General features: G+C 40.9%; 1 protein-coding gene across 2 annotated transcripts in view; it reads right to left on the bottom strand.

Annotated features, from left to right (window-relative positions):
* ST8SIA1 (ST8 alpha-N-acetyl-neuraminide alpha-2,8-sialyltransferase 1) overlaps nucleotides 1-21,813 on the bottom strand; it is a 163,107-nt gene that overhangs the window by 98,859 nt on the left and 42,435 nt on the right. For both annotated transcript variants that reach the window (XM_047787414.1, XM_047787416.1), the window contains exon 2: nucleotides 13,884-14,028. In XM_047787414.1, the coding sequence (XP_047643370.1) occupies nucleotides 13,884-14,028 (145 nt within the window). The remainder of the gene's footprint in view (nucleotides 1-13,883; nucleotides 14,029-21,813) is intronic.

The following is a 21,813-nucleotide window of genomic DNA, read 5'->3' as shown; positions in this document are numbered from 1 at the left end:
CTTCAGGCATTCTCTTTTTAAAGACATGACATTATAACATTTTATTGCCACTATATTTATTAACATGATAACAGTCTGCCTGTCCTCCCCAAGGTTTCCCAGCCCTCACTTCACCCACCTCACACCTTAGAAATCCGTACCACCATTTATTTCCCTAAACTTAAGTGTTCATGTTCTAAATCCTTCCTTGCCTGTTTGTTCCTTATGGAAAAAGTCAGCAATGAAATGATAAAACACCTTAAGAACTCAGTGTCTGTCATTCACTTTTAATTTTTGACCTGTTCCACGTTCTTCCCTCTGAATATTACAGAGCATTATGCTATGTGTTACAAGGCCTATTCCATGAAATGTGATTACAATCTGAAAAATAAATCTTGGAGAATTATTTAATTTATGGCCTTTACTAATTTCCAGAAAAGTCACAAAATTTTCAAGTGGAAGGATGATTGTCCTAAATGCTCACCCTACACACTATACCAGTGTCTATAATCTGGCTGAAATCTTTTTCCTTGTTAGAGTTCCAAAGGGTTAAAAAATTATTGCTGTCTCTGGCAAGAGGTCGTTCAGGAGCTATATTGATTGGTTTGTTTCTTAAATATATTGGTTCCGCAGGGCTACAAAGACTAAAAAATGCTTCCCTCTAGCAGCTGAGCCAAGATAACTTGAAAACAAGCAGAGAAGCAGTATGTTAATTTAAAAGAGAGTGGTATTAGAATAGCCATCATTTCAAAATACAAATCCCACACATTCATTTTGTAGGAAAATTGAAGCGGGAGCATCGGATGGCTAGAGGATTGAAGAAAAGAGAGTATGATGGCCTCCACATGGAGCCAAGAGCTTGGGGGTGGCAGCTCAGGGCAGGAAGGGGACCCAGGAGTCAGCCCTCTTCTAGCTCCATCACTCTTCTGCCACTTAGTTCCACATGGACAAGAGGCAGAGACTGGCTGAGCTGGCATCTCTGACGGTGATTTTAAATCTTCAGAAAGAGCAGCAATTTGTCCACTGTGGTGTCTCAAAAGATTGATTTCACTGTAATACCTGAGACCCTGTATTGATAAAAAACCACATTAGGGGAAAAATAGCTGCAGTAACACAAGGAGTTCACTGTCACCCTGTTTGACTGTCACCACAGGCTTCCTTTTCAGCCTTCAATCTGAGATGGTCATTCTGGGGTTTCCCCAACCACTGCTTCCAATGTGGGACTTTTCCCCTCTACTCTCTGATAATGAACTCCACGTTTCTTCATGTATAAACCAAACCGAGGTGGTAGTGGTCTACCAGGATTACAGTTGATTTGATACAGCAAAACCAAGTGGCTTCATTCATTCATTCATTCCACCAAAATTTACTGAACCTCTATCATGTCCCATCATTAGGCTATAACTAACTGTAAGTGAGAAGAACAACCTGAAACATACATGATAGCCTTTTCTCAAGGCTCTGTTCCCCTGGTTTGACTTCTGAAAGTGAAACACTTTTCATCCCTACAAAGATAAAAAGTTGCAGAATGGAGAATAACAATTGTCTTGGAGGTTTATAGGCACATCATAAACCCATGGGGACAGCTGCAAGAATAGGGGATTCCAGCACCAAGAAGTTTGCAACAACAACAACTCACACTCCTCCCCCTTTTAGTATAAAAGAAGCCTGGATGCTACTTTGGGTAAAGTGGTTCTTTGGGAGACTAGTTGGCCGTCTTCTGGGTCTGCTGGCTTTCCAAATAAAGTCACTCTTCCTTGCCCCACCATCTCGTCTCTTGATTGATTGGCCTGTCGTGTGGCGTGCAATATGAGCTTGGACTCAACAACAATCCTACAGCTCCCTATGCCCCCAAATTAACACTCCCGTTGGGAGCTTCTGGCTCAAGAGAGAACCTTGAATCAAATACTTTAACAGTTGAATCTTAAGTGACAAACGAGAGGTACCTGGAAGAAGGCCCTCTGGGAAATCATACTCAAACAGGATCCAAGGCATTATCATAAGTGAACTGGATAAGAGTCTTCCAGGAAAAGGGACAGTGTCAGAAAACTCTATAGAAAGAGAAAATATAATGTTTATGAGGAGCTGAAAGGCTAGGAAGGTGAAGTGTAAAAGGTGAGAGGTAAGGCTGTCGAAACTTGTGCTGGAGCCTCACGCAGAGACCAGACCAAGTAGAGCCTTGTGGGCTCTAAAAAGTCTGTCTTATCCTGAAATCAATGGGAAGTTAATCAAGGATTTTAAGCAATGTGATGACACATCCAATATCTATTTTAAAACAATAACTCAGGCTGCAATGTGAAAATGGATTGGAGAGGAGGCCAAATTAAATATAAGAAGGCCTATAAGAGGCTATTGTAGAAACCTAGGCAAGGGGCCACTGCATCTGGAATAGGATGGCACAGGCAATGGTGGAAAATAAGGAATAGAAATGAGAAAGAAGAAGGATATTCATGAACATCACAATGTCCTTCAGCTTTATCCAAGAGCAAATTCCGAGAGTAATGTGTTTTAAAAGTGATTAATTACAGCAAAACAAACAAAAACAAAATAACAATTACAGGTCCAGCACCAATACTGTGGCTCAACTTTAAACCTGTATGATTGAGTTCATCTCAAGACTAGGATGACATTCTGAGCACAGAGGGTAATCATGGACATACCATCCCCCACTTGGTGAGTCATCACTGACACACATACCCTTTCCTTCTCCCAGGGCTGTTGACTGCATGGGACTGATCCGAGGTCCTTCCAGCCCAGGCAGCACCTCCTTCCAAAAGAATGTGGCTGCTGCCATGCAGTTTCAAAGGCTTTGGAAGAATAGTTATCCATTCTATCATTCATTCATCCATCTTGTTTTCATGTACCACCTGCTATGCTATGTGCCAGGGCCTATCTAGATGCTGTCCTCAAGGAGATCACAGTCTGGTGAGCAGAAAGCATGTGAACTAATCACTGCTATTTAAGAGAATAGTAACAGAGATCTGTACAAACTGGGGTGGCAAAGATAAAAAGTTTGTTTGTTTTTTGAAATAATGTTGATTTACAATGTTGTATTAATTTCTGCTATATGGCAAAGTGATTCAGTTATACATATATATACATTCTTTTTTCATATTATTGTCCATTATGGTTCATCAGAGGATACTGAATATAGTTCCCTGTGCTATACAGTAGAACCTTATGTATCCATCTATACAATAATGGTATGTATCTGCTAACTCCAAACTCCCACTCCATCCCTCTCCCACCCCCTTGGCATGTCCCTCTTAGGGACAAGAGGGACAAGATCACCCTCTTAGTGCTCAGCACTTCATCCTAGTCTTGAGATGAAAAATAGAGTCTTACTTTGTAAATAAGTTCATTTGTTTTTTTTTAGACTCTCCATATAAGTGATATAATATTTGTCTTTCTCTCTCTGACTTACTCCACTTAGTAAAAGAATCTCTGTTTCCATCCATGTTGCTGCAAATGGTATTATTTCGTTCTTTTTTATTGCTGAGTAATATTTCATTGTATATATGTACCACATCTTCTTTATTCCTCTGTTGACGTACATTTAGGTTGTTTCCATGTCTTGGTTATTGCGAATAGTGCTGCTATAAACATAGGGGTGCATATATCTTTTTGAATTCAATTTTTCCAGACATATGCCCAGGAATGGGACTGTAGACCATGTGATAACTCTCTTTCTAGATTTTTTTGAGGAATCTCCATACTGTCTCCCATAGTGGCTCCACCAACTTACAGTGCCACCAACAGTGTAGGAGGATAAGAGAACAGATTTTTTTCTTTCTTTTTTTATTTGTCTTTTTAGGTCCAGACCCATAGCATATGGAAGTTCCCAGGCTAGGGGTGGAAACAGAGCTATAGCCACCAGCCTACACCACAGCCACAGCAACGCAGGATCCGAGCCACGTCTGTGGCTTACACCACAGTTCATGGCAATGCCAGATCCATTGACCCACCAAGTGAGGTCAGGGATCGAACCCACATCTTCATGGATACTAGTCAGGTTTGTTACCTCTGAGCCACAACAGGAACTCCAAGAGAACAGATTTTTAATTGACATGGAAGGCAACGGAGATCTGGGAGAGAGAACTGGGAAGTTTACACAGACACGAGGATGCTTTAGCTGGATCTTGAAAGATAAACAAGAACACATCAGATACGGAAAGGAAGAATGTTCTGAGCAGAGGGAATAGCGTGTGAAAACGTGAAGAGGAAATGGGTGGAAAAGTACAACTTTTGGGGGGAAATGCAAGTCCTATGTTAGTTAGAGTGCAGATGACCCTTGAACACTGGCAGGGGCAGTTAGGAGCCCTACCCCTCTGAGCTGTCAAAAACTCTCACATTACTTAAATCAGCCCTTCTTATACACAATTCCACTATATTCATAGTTCTACACCCACAAGTCAACCGAAGGCAGATAGCGTCATACTTTAGTATTTACTATTGTAAAAAAATCTGCATATAAGTGGACCCATGCAGTTCAAACCATGTTGTTTAAGGATCAACTGCACAAAGTAATGAGAGCAGGGAAAAGAAGGTGGACAGCTATTCCTAAGCTTTTCTTAAGTTATATTCTCTGAGAGTGCAGACCTTGAAGACCTGTGTACCACCCTATGAAGTTTGAACTTTATCCTATAGGTGTAATCAGGCAGTATTAACTCATCTAAGACTGATGCTCTGCAGTCCAGAAGAAGACGTGGCCTCTGGTAAAGTTCTCGGAAGTGGCTAGCTCTAGCTTGATCATGAGCTGATTGATAAGTCCTTCCCTAGCAAGCTATTGTCACTCACCTGCATCTGCAGGGCTTGTCCTCTATCTGCCAATCATGACTACAGAGGGCTTTTCATCACGCACGAACACTGAGCTGATAAGCCAGGCTCTGCTGTATCTTAGCACTATAATATCACAATTTTTTTTTTGTCTTTTGACCTTTTGTTTTAGGGTCACACCCACGGCATATGGAGGTTCCCAGGCTAGGGGTCTAATCAGAGCTTTTGCTGCCGGCCTACACGAGAGCCACAGCAACGCCAGATCTGAGCCATGTCTGCGACCTACAGCACAGCTCACGGCAACGCCGGATCCTCAACTCCCTGAGCAAGGCTAAGGATTTAACCCAAAACCTCATGGTTCCCAGTCAGATTCGTTTCTGCTGCATCAGAACAGGAACTCCATAATATCACAATTTTGAATCACACCAGGGGAGGGGTTAGTGCACCCCTAATTAGATGACTAAAATGCCAGCCCAGTTTCAGAGTCCCTCTTCTGGAGTCTAGAAAATATAGAATTGCATGATTTCTAATCAAAAAGGCAGCAGAGTACCTGCCCGCTACTACTTGTCCTTCTCTGTGAGTTTCCTCCAGTGAAGCTGCTCCAGCAAGCTTGGTGAGTGGGCCATTCGGCCACTTGCTCTTGTTTGCATGGCAGGCATCGAAGAGTGGCTTAAGAGAAGTTCCACAAACAGATTTACACTTTAAGACGATATCGTTGGCAGAAGAGTGGAGGACACTGCGGGGAGACGTGTTCATAAGAGTGAAACATGTCAGAAAACTTTTGAATGAGTCTATCTTATGGATGATTAAATCCTGAATGACCACAGTGGCAGCCGAGGTCAGAAAAGAGGGGAATAGATTCAAGAGATAATTACAAAGTAAAATTGAACTGGGAAAGTGGTTCATACAGAGTATGGATTCAAACATAGGACCACAGTGCCAGTGATTGAATGGGTGATAGTTATCATTATCTGAAGCAGGGAATAGAGAAGAGAAGCCAGATGAGGAGGGAGGAAGTTTAATTTTGAACACGTGGACAGTGAGGAACCTATGCAACACTGAAGACAGTACCCAGTGAGGGAAGGGACTCAGTTTCTTTTCACTCATCACTACTTCTCCAAGACCTAGCACACTCCCTAGCACGCAGCAGTAGTTGCTCAATAAATGCTAGATGAATGAATAATTGAACTCTTGGTGATAGAGAATCACCAAAACTTTAGGAAAGCATAGTTTTGCTGGCTGTAGGGTATATTCATTTTGATGGCAAGTCCAACAAATCTGAAAGGGAATTTCTGGTGCATCAAAGTCTCATTTTATTTTATTATTATTATTATTTTTAGGGCCATACCTGTGGCATATGGAGGTTCCCAGACTAAGGGTTGAATTGGAGCTGTAGCTGCTGGCCTAAGCCACAGACACAGCAACATGGGATCTGAGCCGAGTCTACGACCTATACCACAGCTCACAGCAACCCCAGATCCTTAACCCACTGAGTGAGGCCAGGGATCAAACCTGCGTCTTCATGGATACTAGTCAGATTCGTTGCTGCTGAGCCACAACACAAACTCCAAAGCCTTGTTTTAAATTTTATCTTAACTCTGATTATATTTTGTTGATTCTTGATTTGTTCTAAACAGTATGGATCATATAGAAATACTGTATTTTTTCCTGAGTCCATCCATATCACTGGCCTTCAGGTTTGAAAAAGTCCTCCCCAAATCCCCATCTCATCTGGAAGAACCTGCAAACTGTAGTTACTTCAGTTCTTAATGACCCTGTGTGTTACTGTCAAAGTCTATGCTAGACTTTAACAAACAAAAATTAAGAAATGTATACATTTTATGGCTCCAGAATTCAAATTACTTTGTGAATGTGCTATCATCTGAATAGGAGATAAGACTCAAAATGTATATAAAAGCAGAGTAGACCTAATCTTATGAAGAGGAAAGAAATTTAATAAATGTGTGTTATTTTATTTCATTTATTTTGGCCATGCCTGCAGTATGCAGAAGTTCCCAGGCCAGGGATTAAACCCACACCGCAGTAGTGACCAGAGCCACAGCGATGACAACACCAGATGCTCAACCTGCTGAACCACAAGAAAACTCCAAGGAAGAGAAATTTTTATGCAAAATAACTATAAATTTACCAAGGAGCTGTTAGCCAATGCTTTATTAACAACAGACCACCTCAGGTAAAGAGATTATTGAATGCATTTAATTTGCTATTGCCTTTTTCTCAGCAACTTTTTTTTTTCTTAGCAAACACTAAAAACTCTTGAGTCTGGGTTAGACAAGAAAAATAAACTTAGCACGAAAAATTTTATGCATGATCATTTTCAGAGTATAAATCATTTTCAAAAAGCACTTCCGTTTCCACTGCAGGCAACAGATAGTGACCCACAACTTATCTCTCCTAAATTTCTCCACTACACTTATCCCCTCACCTATTTTTCTGACAAGCTGCTGATACATGGCCTTAATTAACAATTTACCCAGATTCTCTCCATCACTAGGCTCCAGCTCCCTCTGTACTGTCAGCCTCTACAGAAGCAGACACAGGAGAGGGTAAGATTCTAATGTTTTTGCCTAAAACAATTCTGGTTTATTCAGACCTAATTCAGTCTCTCTCTACAACCCACACTGGGGCCACTGCAGATTCAGCCTGAGCCCTGGGAGATGTGGGTCAGTCCTGGCTTCAGGGGAATGATCTAGGGAGTGGCCACCCAAGGCTGTGGGAACTACTATCAAGTTATACCTGGTATGGCTCCAGTAATTTGGCTTCTGTCTTATTTTCAAAGCACAGCGCCAGGTTGCTCCTCCTAATTCCTGTTTGCCCACTTACGTGATTCCGGAAATGTACTTCTGCCTCATTCTCAAAAACAGTCCCTAATTTTGAACCCCATGCTGGAAACCCTGCCTTGTTCCCTTGAGTCCCAGCCTGGATTAAATGATTAGCTCCCCAGCCTTTAGAAGGATGGGACCCTGCTTTCCTCTGGCCGGTACTTCTCTGAACTACCAGTTGCCAAAACCTCCAAGCCAGTGGCTTGGAACTTGACAGTGATGGTTTAATCTGGCTTTCTGGGTAGAGCACCACCCTCCCCTATTTTTCATCTCTGAGTTCTGCATACCATTGGAACCATCATTTTACTCCTTATGATCTCCTGGTTACTGCCAACAGTTACCTAGGGTGAGACTCTTAGAAACCCTTTCTGGCTACTGTCTGGACTTCTTTTGTGGTCCCCACAGCTAAATTCACTTCTCTATCCCATCCCCAACCCACCCCTTCTCCATTCTGCTGGGCAAGTCTACCCAGAATTTCTGACTCTACTGATAAGAGGGTATGTCAGGCCATGAGGGATAACAATAATGTGCCAAAAATATTGCATCATCGCCCTTGGATCTAAAGATTACAGGCCTTGGAGTTCCCGTCGAGGCTCAGCGGTTAATGAACCCGACTAGAAACATGAGGTTGCAGGTTCGACCCCTGGCCTCGCTCATTGGGTTAAGGATCCTGTGTTGCCATGAGCTGTGGTGTAGGCTGCAGACAAGGCTTGGATCTGGCGTTGCTGTGGCTCTGGTATAGGCTGGTAGCTTAGCTCCGATTCGACGCCTAGCCTGGGAGCCTCCATATGCTGCAGGTGCGGCCCTAGAAAAAGACAAAAATAATAATAATAATAATAACGATTACAGGCCAGTTCACAAAAGAAAGAGAGGTAAGTTGATTTGAACAGATACAAACATTAAGAAAACGTTCTCTGTACTCATTTGCATCTTTGTATGCTCTGACCAAATTAATTAAGCCAAGAAAATTTAGTGTTGATAAGATCTCTCTCTAAGTTAAATGTATCTTTATGAAGTTAAGAGATCTCTAAAAGAATTAAGAAGTGAAAATGAACATATCTATCAAGAGCAGAAACAGAGACCTCCTAGTATGAAAACAAACATTCAGAGGTAAATCAAAATAGGATAGACATTTGCCAGAAAGAAAGAAGGACCAAGATGAGGAATCCAACTGAAGAAAAAGAAAGACATACCAGCTTTTTGTGCAGGAAAACCCCCGGTCACGTCAATCAACATTAACGTTAACACCTCCTGAAAAAAGTTATCCCTCTTATCAGACCTGAGGGATGAGATGTGACTCAGCTGTAATTGGTGTCATGCATCCTTTTCAATTGTTTCCAGGAAAACTACAAGTCTGGACCATAATCTTTGTCCTAAATTTTACACACTGTCAAATATTTTAGAAAGGTGCACACCGTGGTGAAATAAATCAGTCCTTACATCTCATTCTCATTTTGTTCTCGGCTACAGACAACCTGTGAATCTTCATTAGAGAAAGGACTTGATTTGTAATTATCTCTAAGTTTAAATGACAAACGTGTCTTCCAGTTTACCTTCAACTACTCTGTGAGGCCACTCACTTCTAATCACATGCTTTCCTTTGGAAACATATTTGGAAGTCCTGTGATGACCCACGCTTCTCATTCTCTCGGTTACAGGACAAGGTGAGGAAGAGTGGCTGTCAATCCATTGTTCAGATACACAAACCTAATTCACTAGAAATTAATAATTTATGGAGTTCCTGTTGTGGCTCGGCAGTAACAAACCCAACTAGTGTCCATGAGGATGCAGTTTCGACCCCTGGCTCCAATCAGTGGGTTAAGGACCCTGCATTGCCATGAACTTTGGTGTAGGTCACAGAAGTGGCTCGGATCCCATGTTGCTGTGGCTGTGGTGTAGGCCAACAGCTGCAGCTCTGATTTGACCCCTAGCCTGGGAACTTCCATATGCCGCAGGTGTGGCCATAAAAAAAGAAAAAAAAAATTACCTCACATTGCACTTGAAGCTGACCATAATTATTATCCAACTTTAACGATACAAATGTACAGCTGGCACAGTTGGAGGCATTCTCCATTACTACTTTATATTTCCCTAAGTCCCAGACTCAATGGATTTCTCTCTTCTCACCACTCCCCAGTCTAAAAAATTGATTTGATCCCTTTTCTAGTGTTTCCCCTCACACACTGGTTCCTTGTATTACCAGGATGCCTAAGAAATGCTTAAATGCATTAATGCTTAGGCAAATTAAAAAAACAACTTTATTATATGCTTGTATAGTGAATTCGTTACAAAGCACTTTTACATCCATCATCTCATTTTAACTTTGTTTCTTATAATGACACTGAAATATGAACACCAGGCATTACTAGTCCTGAACTGAAAATTATAAAACTCAGGCTGAAAACAATTACATGACTTCTCTGAGATCCATGAACATGTCAGGGAGCTTATGGCAACCAGAGGAGCTGGAAATGAGTGTCTGAGGTGCATCAACGATGTTTTGTGATTCTTTACATATGGCCTCGGGTGGCTATTTTGAGGAAAAAGGACTTGTCTGGTTTGTGCTGTATATCATGTGACTATCCAGCACCATGTAAGAGAATGGTGGGCCAACCATGTTTTTTATTACACCAAAGGAAATATTTCCCAGATTATATCAGCGCAGTTGTGGTTTCTAACATTCCTGCTCCTCCCTCACTCATTCAAGAGAAATTTACACTCTTTCTGGGCAAAAATATTCTTAGGCCAAATAGGATTTATTTGGTATTATCTACAAATGTGGGACCATATGGGCTTAAAAAGGAAGGCAGAGCAGGAAGGAGTTGATCCCACCGCAGGGCATGGAGACATCCTCAAATATTCTAAAGTGGGAACATCTACCATCACACTGTCCCTTCTGAACACACACACACATACACACACACACACACACTTCATAGTCCAAAAAACCTACATAAGGATTAAAATTCAGTTTTTCATGCCTAATAATAGTCAACAAATATTTCACCAAAATACATTATTGAGCCAGTTGGAAACAGCTGCATCAAACTGTCCTGCTTGGTTTCCTATAGTTCAAGCCAGGGCACGGCAGTGGTCCAGCCCAGGTTGGACACAGAACAGTGAGGCCTCGGCAAACATGAGCATCTGGAGATGAACTTCTCTATTAAGTGGGAAGCACCGCACAAAGCACAGAAATGAGTTTCCTCAAAAGCTCACAAGATGGCATTGAGATCAGTGGATAAAGACTTGTAGAAAGCTGTGTTATGTTGTTATGGGTTATGCAAATAACCACATGTAAGGCAGAAGTGAACTAATCTGTCAATTGAGCTACAGGAAGTCATAAGAGGTCCAAATACTAAGGAGATTTCTTGTGGCATTCAAAGTACACAGCCTCTCAGTAGTGCCCTTCCTGGACCCTCCAGCCCTGATTCAAGACCTGGTAACTTTCTACATGACAGAGAAAATCTTGGATTGTATCTTGGCAACAATAACAACAAAAGCAGTGGCTAAAAATAGGCAAAGAAGTCATCACAGTAATGGCAGCTGACAAAATACCAAGCATTTAGGGGAGAAGTGTGATATGTAATTAAATATATTAAAATCCATAATTAAAGGTATAATATAAAATTATATACCTGAGTTAGAGAAGGAGTGATCTGGCATGATTTTGCTGAATGCAGGGAAGGGAAGGATGCTTTGTTCGACTGACAACATGGAGCCCAACCCACCCACCTGCATTTCTGCCTAATCAGCACACAGAACTTTCTTCACAAGGGGAATGTGAATGAAGCATGACAATTAACCGACAATTTCACTTCCTGATGCAAAACCAGAACTATTTCACAAATAAATGAGAGGGGCACTGGGATATACACGTTTGTGTTGATGCAAAATGATTTTCCAGGGTTTCTAGAAATTAATCATTTCAGAACCTCAGCAGAAAAATACACACATAACTTTTTTTTTTTTTTTGGCTGTGCCTCTGGCATGTGGAAGTTTCCAGGTCAGGGATCAGACCCATGCCACAGCAGTGACCTCAGCCACAGCAGTGCCAAGGCTGTATCCTTACCCTGCTAAACCACCAGGAACTGCCACATGCAGTTTTTTTAAGTCTACTCATCAAACTGGTTCAGGCTTTTGTAATACTATGCACACACACAATGATGCAGTCACTTTTGCTTTCTAAGAAAAAAAGCATTTGTCTGTTATTATTTAGGGCTGGTTCCTTGGTCTTGCAGCTGGCACAAAGAGCCAGGGTTCATGCACATACACTTTAAAAAGAAACTTGTTTCCTGCTATCTTACTACTGCAACTTACAGATAAGATGGGAGGTTAGTTTGTATTTCTTTCATGATCTCTCTTCTTCAAATCTATTTTCTAGCACAAAGTTAAAAGTCAGTTAGTATGACTAAGAGCCCTCATCTATAAAAATCCTATTTTGGATTTCTTTAAAAATTTTTCTTTTTGATGAGCTGTTCAAAGAGATTGCTTCCTTATCTCTTCTTCATTTCATAGCGAGTTGATACAGTTTTTGTACAGAGAAGGCACTGTGAATTGGCTTACTCAACCTTAATTCCATCCTGTTTGGAGCTTCCTGCTAAAGCTTGATTGCTTTTAAATGCTGCCCCTCCTGGACTTCTTTGCAACTAGTGTTCTGGATACAAATTCATCTTACTCATTAGATGCTCTTGAGGGAGATTTGGGAAGAGGACCTGAGTTGAAACCAATCCTGCTGGCCCTGTTTCTTTTTCTGCTGGAGGCAGTTGTGGTCATGCTAATGGCAGTGGCAGCTGGGCCCGCCAATTCCTGAACCACAGTTCGGGTGGTGGGGTCTCAGAGTTAGTAATTTCAGGAGCCATCTCCTGATTCCCATTTCTTCATTTTCCTAAAGATTTCTTAAGTGCCTAATGCCCAATATGAAACATCCAATTATATGCTTCACTCCTCAGCCTGAAGACGCAATATATGAACTGAGACAACATCAATACACAACACTTACAAAATTTTTTGTAGTTTACATAGTACCTGGACTTTTATTATATAAAGTGATCCCCAGCTCTGTGAGGTGGTTGCACACATACTGCTCTCTCCAGGGTATGGATGAGAAAGCTGAGTCTCAGAAGAGCTGGGTGACTTAGCAAGGCACTGAGGTAGTAAGAGATGGAGACGAAATTTCACTCCTACATATTCTGACTCTTAGTCATTCCCTTCGACACAAGGAAGCCTCCCAAGGGCAAATGAAGGAGAGAGAAAAAGGATGCTGGCCAGAAATTAAACCTTCTATTTCCCATTTTAAAATAAAAATGTTCAACCTTATTGTTATACACTAAAACCACAAAATTTGATTAAAACACCAAAGAATGAACTAGAAAATAGGGGCTATGTCCTAGAGGGTGTGACTTTGGATCTGGTAGTACCTGTGCCTCATACTTACAGGATCCCTTCTCCGAGGCATCTTTGCTATTAATATAGAGAAGTGAAAGGTCCTGTCCTGGTTGCCAGCTCTGACTGGGAATTCCCTTTTTGCACAATCATCTGACCCAACCAAGAGTGGCTTGAAGACGAGGAGGCCGAGATTCATTTTTCTTTTTCTCCCTAGTGGCAATTTCACCTAAAATCCACCCTCCTCCCCAACTGGGGCTCCCTAGAAATAAAGATTCTCCACCCCCGCTTGCTACATAGATATATTTTAGTAAAAACATTTGATTCCAATGCTCAGGAAACCACAAAGAAAAACAGTAAGGAAGCAAAGCTTGATTTAGACCACTTTAAAAGTGGTCCAATACTTTCTCTCCATATCCACCACTCTTGTACTTCATAGCAGTGGTTTAACAACAGGGTTAAGATTCATGAGCTCTATGAAATGACTTCTGACCATATGGTCCCCACTCCCTAAGAGCAACATCAGCCTTGAGAAAACATTCCAGTATTGCAAATCTTCAAGATCATTCCACTGCCAACTTCAAAACATCAGAATTCCACAATTCCCTGTCCTTGCTTCCTTCTCTCTGCTTGCTTCTTTCAGTCTCATATGACTCAAAGCAGAAGGGCTAAGAAGGCTGCTCTTACTCTATAATGTCCCACTTTTGCCCCTGTATCTAAACATTATGTGATTTCTCCACACATAGACAAATGACAGCTAAAAAGGGAAGACATTGATAATTAAGAAGAGAAGAAAGAAGATAAAAAGTAGATCTGATTAGTTAGGCAAACTCAATTATCCTTTTCCGATGATATCAAGACATATACAAAATTGTATTGAAAGGCAGCAAACTCTATACTAACCTGGGGAAAGAGGGAATAAGTTGAATTGTCAATGGTGAATGAGTATAAAAACTCCCCATCGTACCACATGCTCTTCCCCATGGGGGAATTCATTTTAGTCATAGCAAAGAGATGGGCGGGGTCGCAGCAGTCTTCCATCTGTTTCCTAGGAGAGAAAATAGAGAGAAGAACAGCAGGTTAAGTGAGCAACAGACTCATTCACTTGTCCTGCCCACAGTGATGTGCAGCTGTGCCTCAGCACCAGCTCACAAAAGCATCTGAGTGATTAGACTACTGTTAATTTACTAATCCACAGTGATTAGACTACTGTTAATTTACTCTCCCAGTCATCGGAAGGCATGATTGGAATATTCCATAATTTTTTAAAATTTTAAGAAAAAATACATCAGCTGGTAGCTGCAGCTGGTAGCATCCCATTGCTGCAGCCACTAGGGAAAACTGTATGGAGAGTCCTCAAAAAAATTAAGAATATAGCTATCATGTGACCCAACTATTCCACTTCTGGGTATTTATCAGAAGAACACAAAAACTCTAATTTGAAAAGATATATGCATCCCTGTGTTCACTGCAGCATTACAGTTGTCCCTTGGTGTCTGCAGGGAATTGGTTCCAGCACCTGCCTGGGGACCAAAGTCCACGGATGCTCAAGTCCCATAGTCAACCTTCTATATCTGCGGTTCTGCATCAGTGGATTCAGTCACCTCAGTTTGTGTGGTCCTACATGTATTTATTGAAAAAATCCATGTATAATTGAACCTGTGCAGTACAAACCCATTTTGTTCAAAGGTCAACTATATGTACAACAGCCAAGATATAAAAATTTTTTCATTTTATTTTTTTGTCTTTTTTTTTGCTATTTCTTTGAGCCGCTCCCGTGGCATATGGAGGTTCCCAGGCTAGGGGTCAAATCGGAGCTGTAGCCACTGGCCTACGCCAGAGCCACAGCAACGCAGGATCCGAGCCACATCTGCGACCTACACCACAGCTCACAGCAACGCCGGATGGTCAACCCATTGAGCAAGGGCAGGGACCGAACCCGCAACCTTATGGTTCCTAGTCGGATTCATTAACCACTGCGCCACGACCGGAACTCCCAAGATATAAAATTAAGCTGTGTCCATCAATGGATAAATGATAAAGAAGATACGGAATGTATACACAATGATATTTTACTCCACCATCAAAAAGAATGAAATCCTGCCATTTACGACAACCTGGATGAACCTTGAAGGTATTTTGCTAAGTGAAATAAATCAGATAGCGAAAGACTGTCTGATTTCACTTATATGGAGAATATAAAACAAAACAAAACAACAAAAAACCAAAACAAACTCATACGTTCAGAGATCAGATTAGAGGTTACCAGAAGGGAAGGAGGTGGGGGCGGGTGGGTGAAATGGGTGCAAGGGCTCATCTGTATGGTAATAGAGAGTAATCAGACTTGTGGTGCTGGCCAATTTGTAGTGTACACAGATAATGCTGTACACCTGTAACTTATATTATTTTTTAAAAGAAGGAAAAACATCAGCTCTCACATGCAGCTGAAATATGTCTGAAAATAATCATTGTACTTGTAGACTGATTTATTTAAACATCCAGCTACAGAAAAGTCTTGGACACCTAACTCTGGAGACAGTTGAACTATTAGGCTGCAGCAGAACTGCATCTTCATGGTGATCTGACAATCAGGTGGTTGAGCTCGGGGACCAGGGAATTTACATGACCAGTATGGAGTTGAGAATACACAGAGCAGCGAAAAAGAGGGTCCTTCCCCAAAACTAAGGACATGATCAAAGAACCACCCTGGCAAAATCCTTTTTGACAGAAATGGAATGAGATAAGAGATATGATTTCAGGCACCGGCGAAGCAACCTGCCTTCCAACTGGTAAATCTTGAGACCTTTTCAGTTCCCAGTTTGTCTACCTCTCGGTACTGTGGGACAGAGCAGCGCACCATGGCGTGGTGAAGGTCCTTACTCCCTTAGTGTCTGAAACAGCAGCATCTCTGTGGTCTCCTTCCCATCCTGAGCTGGCTAGCAGCTGCTCCTCTGCTTGCCTTTTACATGGAGGCCCTGTTACTATTCTATAGGTGAGTCATAACTTTCTCCTTGGATTCAGAGCCTGTTACAAACCAACTCCATTTCTTCCCTGAGCTTTCAGGAATAGAAGAGCTTATTCCGCAGTCCCACTTCTAGAAGGACCAATAAAACAAATCCCAGTGACAAAAACCACTTCTGAATGGTGCCCCCAAACAGACCTGCTTGCTCTGACATCTTTAGCTATCAGGGGTACCCAAGCTTAGAGTTGAAAGGGGAAGGGATACTGGAAACCAGTCAATCCTCAGTCTCTGGGGCCCCCTCCCCAGATACCAAACCCCATGGATGCTCAAGTCCCTTGTATAAAATGACACAGTGTTTGCAAATAACCTACACACTTCCTCCCACGTTCCTTAAATCATCTCTAGATACTAACGTATCTAATACAATATAAGTATAATGTAAATTTTATAAATACAATGCAAATGCCATGTAAATAGTCACTAGTGTGCTGCGAGTTCAAGGTTTGCTTCTTGGAACTTTCTAGAATTTTTAACTTTTCTAAACACTTTCCATCTACCATTGGTTGAATTCTTGGATGTAGAACCTGAGGGTGAGGATTTGGGGGCAACCGTACTTGGGTTCAAATCCTGGCTCTGCCACTTACTGACTCCATAATCTGGGAACGCTACTGGGCTTCAGGAAGAACCTCAGAGAGCATTCTTGAGAGTTCACAGGGAACATGCAGATGGAGCATATAGTACAAGTTCAACCTCAACACAGAGATGAATAAAGTGAGTCAGTGTCTGGTGCTCTTCCCAATACTTGGCACTTTCTCTGGAGTTTTTAGGTTGGCTTCCCCTTTACAAAGGTTTCAATGGAGAAGCGAGGGAAGGGCTTGGGATGAAGATCTTCCTCTTCCCAGGTTTCTAGGATATGGGTCACTTCTGCTTCTACACCATTGCTCCCCTCCTCCCCAGCTGTAGTTCTTTCCTTACCTCCTCCATCTTCTGTAATTCTGTTTCATTACCCCAAAGGCAGCCTAAACTGAGGCAGGAAAGTTTCATTGTGAATTACCTACACTTTTGTGAAAACATCATCCCAAGCACTAGAAAGAGTCAGTCAGCATCAAACAGAACTAGATGTGGCTTCAGACCCTCATGAATGAGGAGAATTATCCTAAACATGACTCTAAATTTTGTGGGGTGAATACATATTCGAGCCCCTATTCCTTTTCTGGTGCTATCTGACCACTTTAGTCCTTACAGTAACCCTAAGAGATAGTCAAGGGAATTATCGTTATTTCTCGCAATTCACCTCTGAGGAAACGGCCCTGGGGCCGTGACAGGACCTGCTTTTTCCTCTCTGCATGCTGCCTGCTTAGGACTATTTTGATTCACCCCCACCTTTCTCTTCCCTGAAGAAAGGCTTTCTAAACACCAGCCAAGCACCTGCAACACACCAGGTGTCTTCCTAGATCTTTTCCCACTTAATTCTCACAGCGAGTAAGTAACCTTGGAGCTAGAGAGCATTAGGATTCTTTTTAAGTAAATTTTTTTTCATTTTTTAAAGTTTTATTGAAGTCTAGTTGACTTGCAATATTGTGATAATTTCTGCTCTACAACAAAGTGATTCAGTTATTCATGTACACACACTCATTCTTTTTCAGATTCTTTCCCATATAGACCATCACAGAATATCAGGTAGAGATCTCTGTGTTATTCAGAAAGTCCCCATTGGCCAACCAATCCGTGTATCACTATTTCAGTAATTTAACTTGGATCACATAATTAGCAAAGTGATGGGGGCATGATTTTGCTCCCAGATGTTTTTACTTCCAGCCAGACCATAGCTCTCAGCTCTGAACCAAGCTAAACTTTCCATCCAGCACAAAGTGCTATGGGAAATTCAGAAGAAAAATTTATAATAGTCACATAATAATATAATACCTAGCAGCTTACATATCACCTTTACACTGGCTTCCTCTTTTAATTCTCAAAAAAAAAAAAAAAAAAACCAAGAAGCTAGACTGATTATATTATCCTAAACTTACAATGAAAATCAAACTCAGGCCAAGAGACGCTCAAGTTCAAGAGGTTTATAAATTGCTTAATTATTAACTAAATGTGTGTTAGATGGACTCAAATTCACATCTTTTCCTACAGCACCATCATGCTCAGAAGCAGTCATACCTTTAGCAAGAAAAACTAAATACTTGACAGAAGCAGAAAGTGTCTAATGTGTACCAATCCTTTTAAAAATCCAAGAGTTAACAGCAAATTCATAATACTCATAGTTCCATTTGCAATATGGGAGTGCTTTTCTTATCATAAACTTTTGAATGCTTCTCTCCAACCAAAGGGCCTTCCCACCTTCCTTCTGCCACATCCATGTCTGGAGGGTGGCCAAAGAGGGACCACAATACAGAAGTATGTTCACTCCCCACGCCTGAGAAGGACCGCCACTCACTCCTCAGCTGTACAGCTGTAGCAGCAGCAACAAAAGCACTACTGAAAATAGCACTCCCAGCAGTAAGAGCAGTGGTCACGCTAGAAAGAGTAGTCATGATTTTTACTGAGTTCTTCCCTGCCTCTTTGCTAAAGTTTGGGGATATAAAATCAAATTTCACCTCCACCCAACCTGCAGTTGGTCCTACTGAGAAGGTATACGTCAGCTTTTAGAATTTTAACAAATTTGGTTCCCACCCCCTTTCTCGTGCTTCACTCTGATGTTGCTGATTATTTGCTTCTCCTTTGTGGCAAGACAATAAAATCAGGGGGGTAAAAAAGCAAAAGTAAATCCATTTTAAAATTCTAGTTTAAATCTGCAGATGATTAAGTTTCAGTTGAGTGTGAGTTGAGTATTGGAGTTAAAATGTAGATGCTTTTTATGATTCGAATTCATATCAAGTGATGCTGCAGTTGCATCATGAACTTAAGTACTTAGGAAGCCTGGGAGCCACTTGCTAAAAACACGCTCAGGTTCTCACCTCCCTCCCTCTCACCCCACAGTGAAAGCCATGCATATAACAGCCAAGCCAAGAAGACCCCACTGGCTTACTATGCCAGCAAGACTGAGGTTTTGGGGGGAACTAAATAGACAAATAAGGGTGAAAACCCAACCACTCAATTGATAGTGGCCAGTATCAGTGTGACCGTTGCTGAGACTCTCGCGGATGCCATGTTCATCCCTTTGGCCATCAGACAGGAGCGAAGTTGGGAGGCTACCACTCCAATGCCTGACACGACTGTGCCCCTTCTGAGGAATGACTGAATTTGGGAAAGTAGAGGTGAAGGAGAATTCTACTTCGGTCTCAGTATTTGGCCAAATTCTATCGTTACACTTCAGCTTTAGACTCAGCTAAACATCCAGTTCAAAGCCATTTCCAGCCTCCCTGAATGGGCATATGACATATGCTTGTGTGAACACGCTCATCACCATCATGTGTAAACAGGGTGTTGATGGAAGCAACTCAAACAGGAAATGTCATTAATGTTTGCTGTTTATAACTGAATATGCAGTTTAAAATTCTGACAAGCAACCTAGAAGTAAACGGAGTACAAATCTCTTTATGTGCTTTTCATGTCGAAATTTTGTCAGTTGAAGTATACATGTATCATTAATACTGCAAAAGGAAAATGCTGCAATAATAAATTTATTGTGAAAGCTGTTAACTTTATGCACACAATTATAAAGAATTATTGATGACAGAGGAGAATAAATTGTTGGCTAAAGGAAATATTAAGAGTGTGCTTGAGAGATAACCTTAGAAAAAATCATTTCTGCCAATAAATACTTATAAAATTTTAAATAATAATATAAGGCAAAATAAGAGTTGAGATTACATGAAAACTTAAATCTTTGTAGAACTGTTTGATGTGTCAGCAATCAAAATATTAAACAAAATAACCTTTAAGAACTACATTTAATTTTTAGTTATTTAATTCCATATAGATGAGTCGTTCATAGGAAAAAATTATAGCTGGGAACTGTTCATATCTTAACAAATTCCATGAGAGGAGTTCCCTGGTGGCTCAGTGGGATAAGGATCCAGCATTGACACTGTTGTAGCTCTGGTTGCTGCTGTGGCATGGGTTCGATCCCTGGCCCAAGAACCTCCACATGCCACTGCTGCAGCTGAAAAAAATTTTAAATAAAATAAAAATTTTAAATTCCATGAGAAAGAAAAACTCTATAAACAACATCATCAACATCATAAGAAATCATCATGACCATGTCATAACAAAGAATTCCTTGCATCCTTAACTGCTCTATTCTTCTCTATAGTACTTAAGACTATTTGTATGCTATATGTTTTATTTATAGTTTTGCTTATCATCTGTCTCCCCAAGCCCCAGATATAAACTCCACAAGGAGAGAGATTTTTGTCCTCTGTTCATGCTGTATCCCTTCCTGAAACTATGGCTGATACATTGAACAGGTGCTTGACAAATGTTGATCGACTGAATGAATAAATTACAAGTGGGAAAAGAAGAAAATGTTAGAGAAACAAGAGAAGCTCAGTGCACACTTCATTCTCGCTAATCAAAATTCAAACTGAAGAAGTGAATTCCTTATAGTTTTAGTCTATGGAGACCAAAAAAAAACACAAAACCTTGTCAAAATAATTGCTATAGACTGGGAAATATTTTCAATAGCTGCAGATCCGGGATTTCTGAGATTCACTGAGTGATGAATTGCATGTTTCTCATACTGTGCACTGAACATTACTCTGAATAAAGCGAGCATCTCTTTCAGATTGCAGGCCTGCCACACAGGGACCACAGAAACTGTCCATCAGCTGACGGTGCTAATAAATTCTGTCTCCTTCGCCAGAGTGTCAAACTTTGAAAACTTGACTTCTAAAATATTTGGTAAGTTTTAAGATTTAATCTTGCCTTAAAAAGTTCTTTCTATTCTTGTGATATCGGACTTCAGTCAAGTATTGATTTTAACATTTGGCTTTTGGCCAAAACCTGTATCTACTGCATTTCCTCCAGACAGTTCAATCAATAGTTCTTATTGTAAACTGTCCTGAATCGAGTTCCTAAAATTCTAATCCTAAGTTAACTCCTTGGGTTAATGTCACAGAGCAAATTCATTGCTAAAAATGTGCCCACATTCCACATCAGCGATGGCTTTGAAAGTGGGATAATATAAATAAAGCACTTAGCACATTACATGGTTTCAATTAAGTTATCATTTCATTTTCCTTAATAATCAGGGACTATATGATCTTACTTGCCTCACATAATCCTAGGTTACGATTGTTTTCCACGTATAATTATTAATAGTGACCTCCTTTGCAATCCCAAACATGTCCCTATTTGGATGATAAATTATATATTCACTCCATTAAGAATAGAAGAGAAACAGCGGCATCCAGTAAAAGATGATTATTCTTTCAGTGAAGAATCTAGTGGCCTACAGATAAATTTCTTATTCTTAATAAATAAATGTCAGATTTCACAGAGATTTGGACTAGGATGAAGTTGTTTTTCCCCTAATGAAAGGAATCTTTGTCTTAAATTGCCCCATTTTGAAGCAAGTGTAGAAGTCAGAAGTCACTGTGGACTTAGGGCCCAGGATCTGGAAAAAGGACTGGCAGAAGTTGCTCTGAAGTGAGGAGGGGCCTTGCCCATAGCAGAGGGAGGAGCAAGTGGTGACAATACCACCTCTGTGGTAAAGGCCATACCTCTGTCTATAACATGGTCCCCTCGAAGGTGTACATCACTGACATAAGAGATCCAAAATTCACACTCAATGTAGGGTAGAGATTCATATTTATCTTATTTTTCTATAAGATTCTCTTGAATGATGCATGGAGAATTACTTTCATGAGAGTATTGCTTGAAATAATGTTTTCTACAGATATAATAAAAGGCTTTTCAAAG

The sequence above is a fragment of the Phacochoerus africanus genome, chromosome 7, assembly GCF_016906955.1.
Source record: "Phacochoerus africanus isolate WHEZ1 chromosome 7, ROS_Pafr_v1, whole genome shotgun sequence".
In the NCBI taxonomy this organism is placed as follows: domain Eukaryota; kingdom Metazoa; phylum Chordata; class Mammalia; order Artiodactyla; family Suidae; genus Phacochoerus; species Phacochoerus africanus.
Note: the sequence above shows the minus strand (reverse complement) of the source record. Positions and strands in the feature narration are given on the sequence as shown.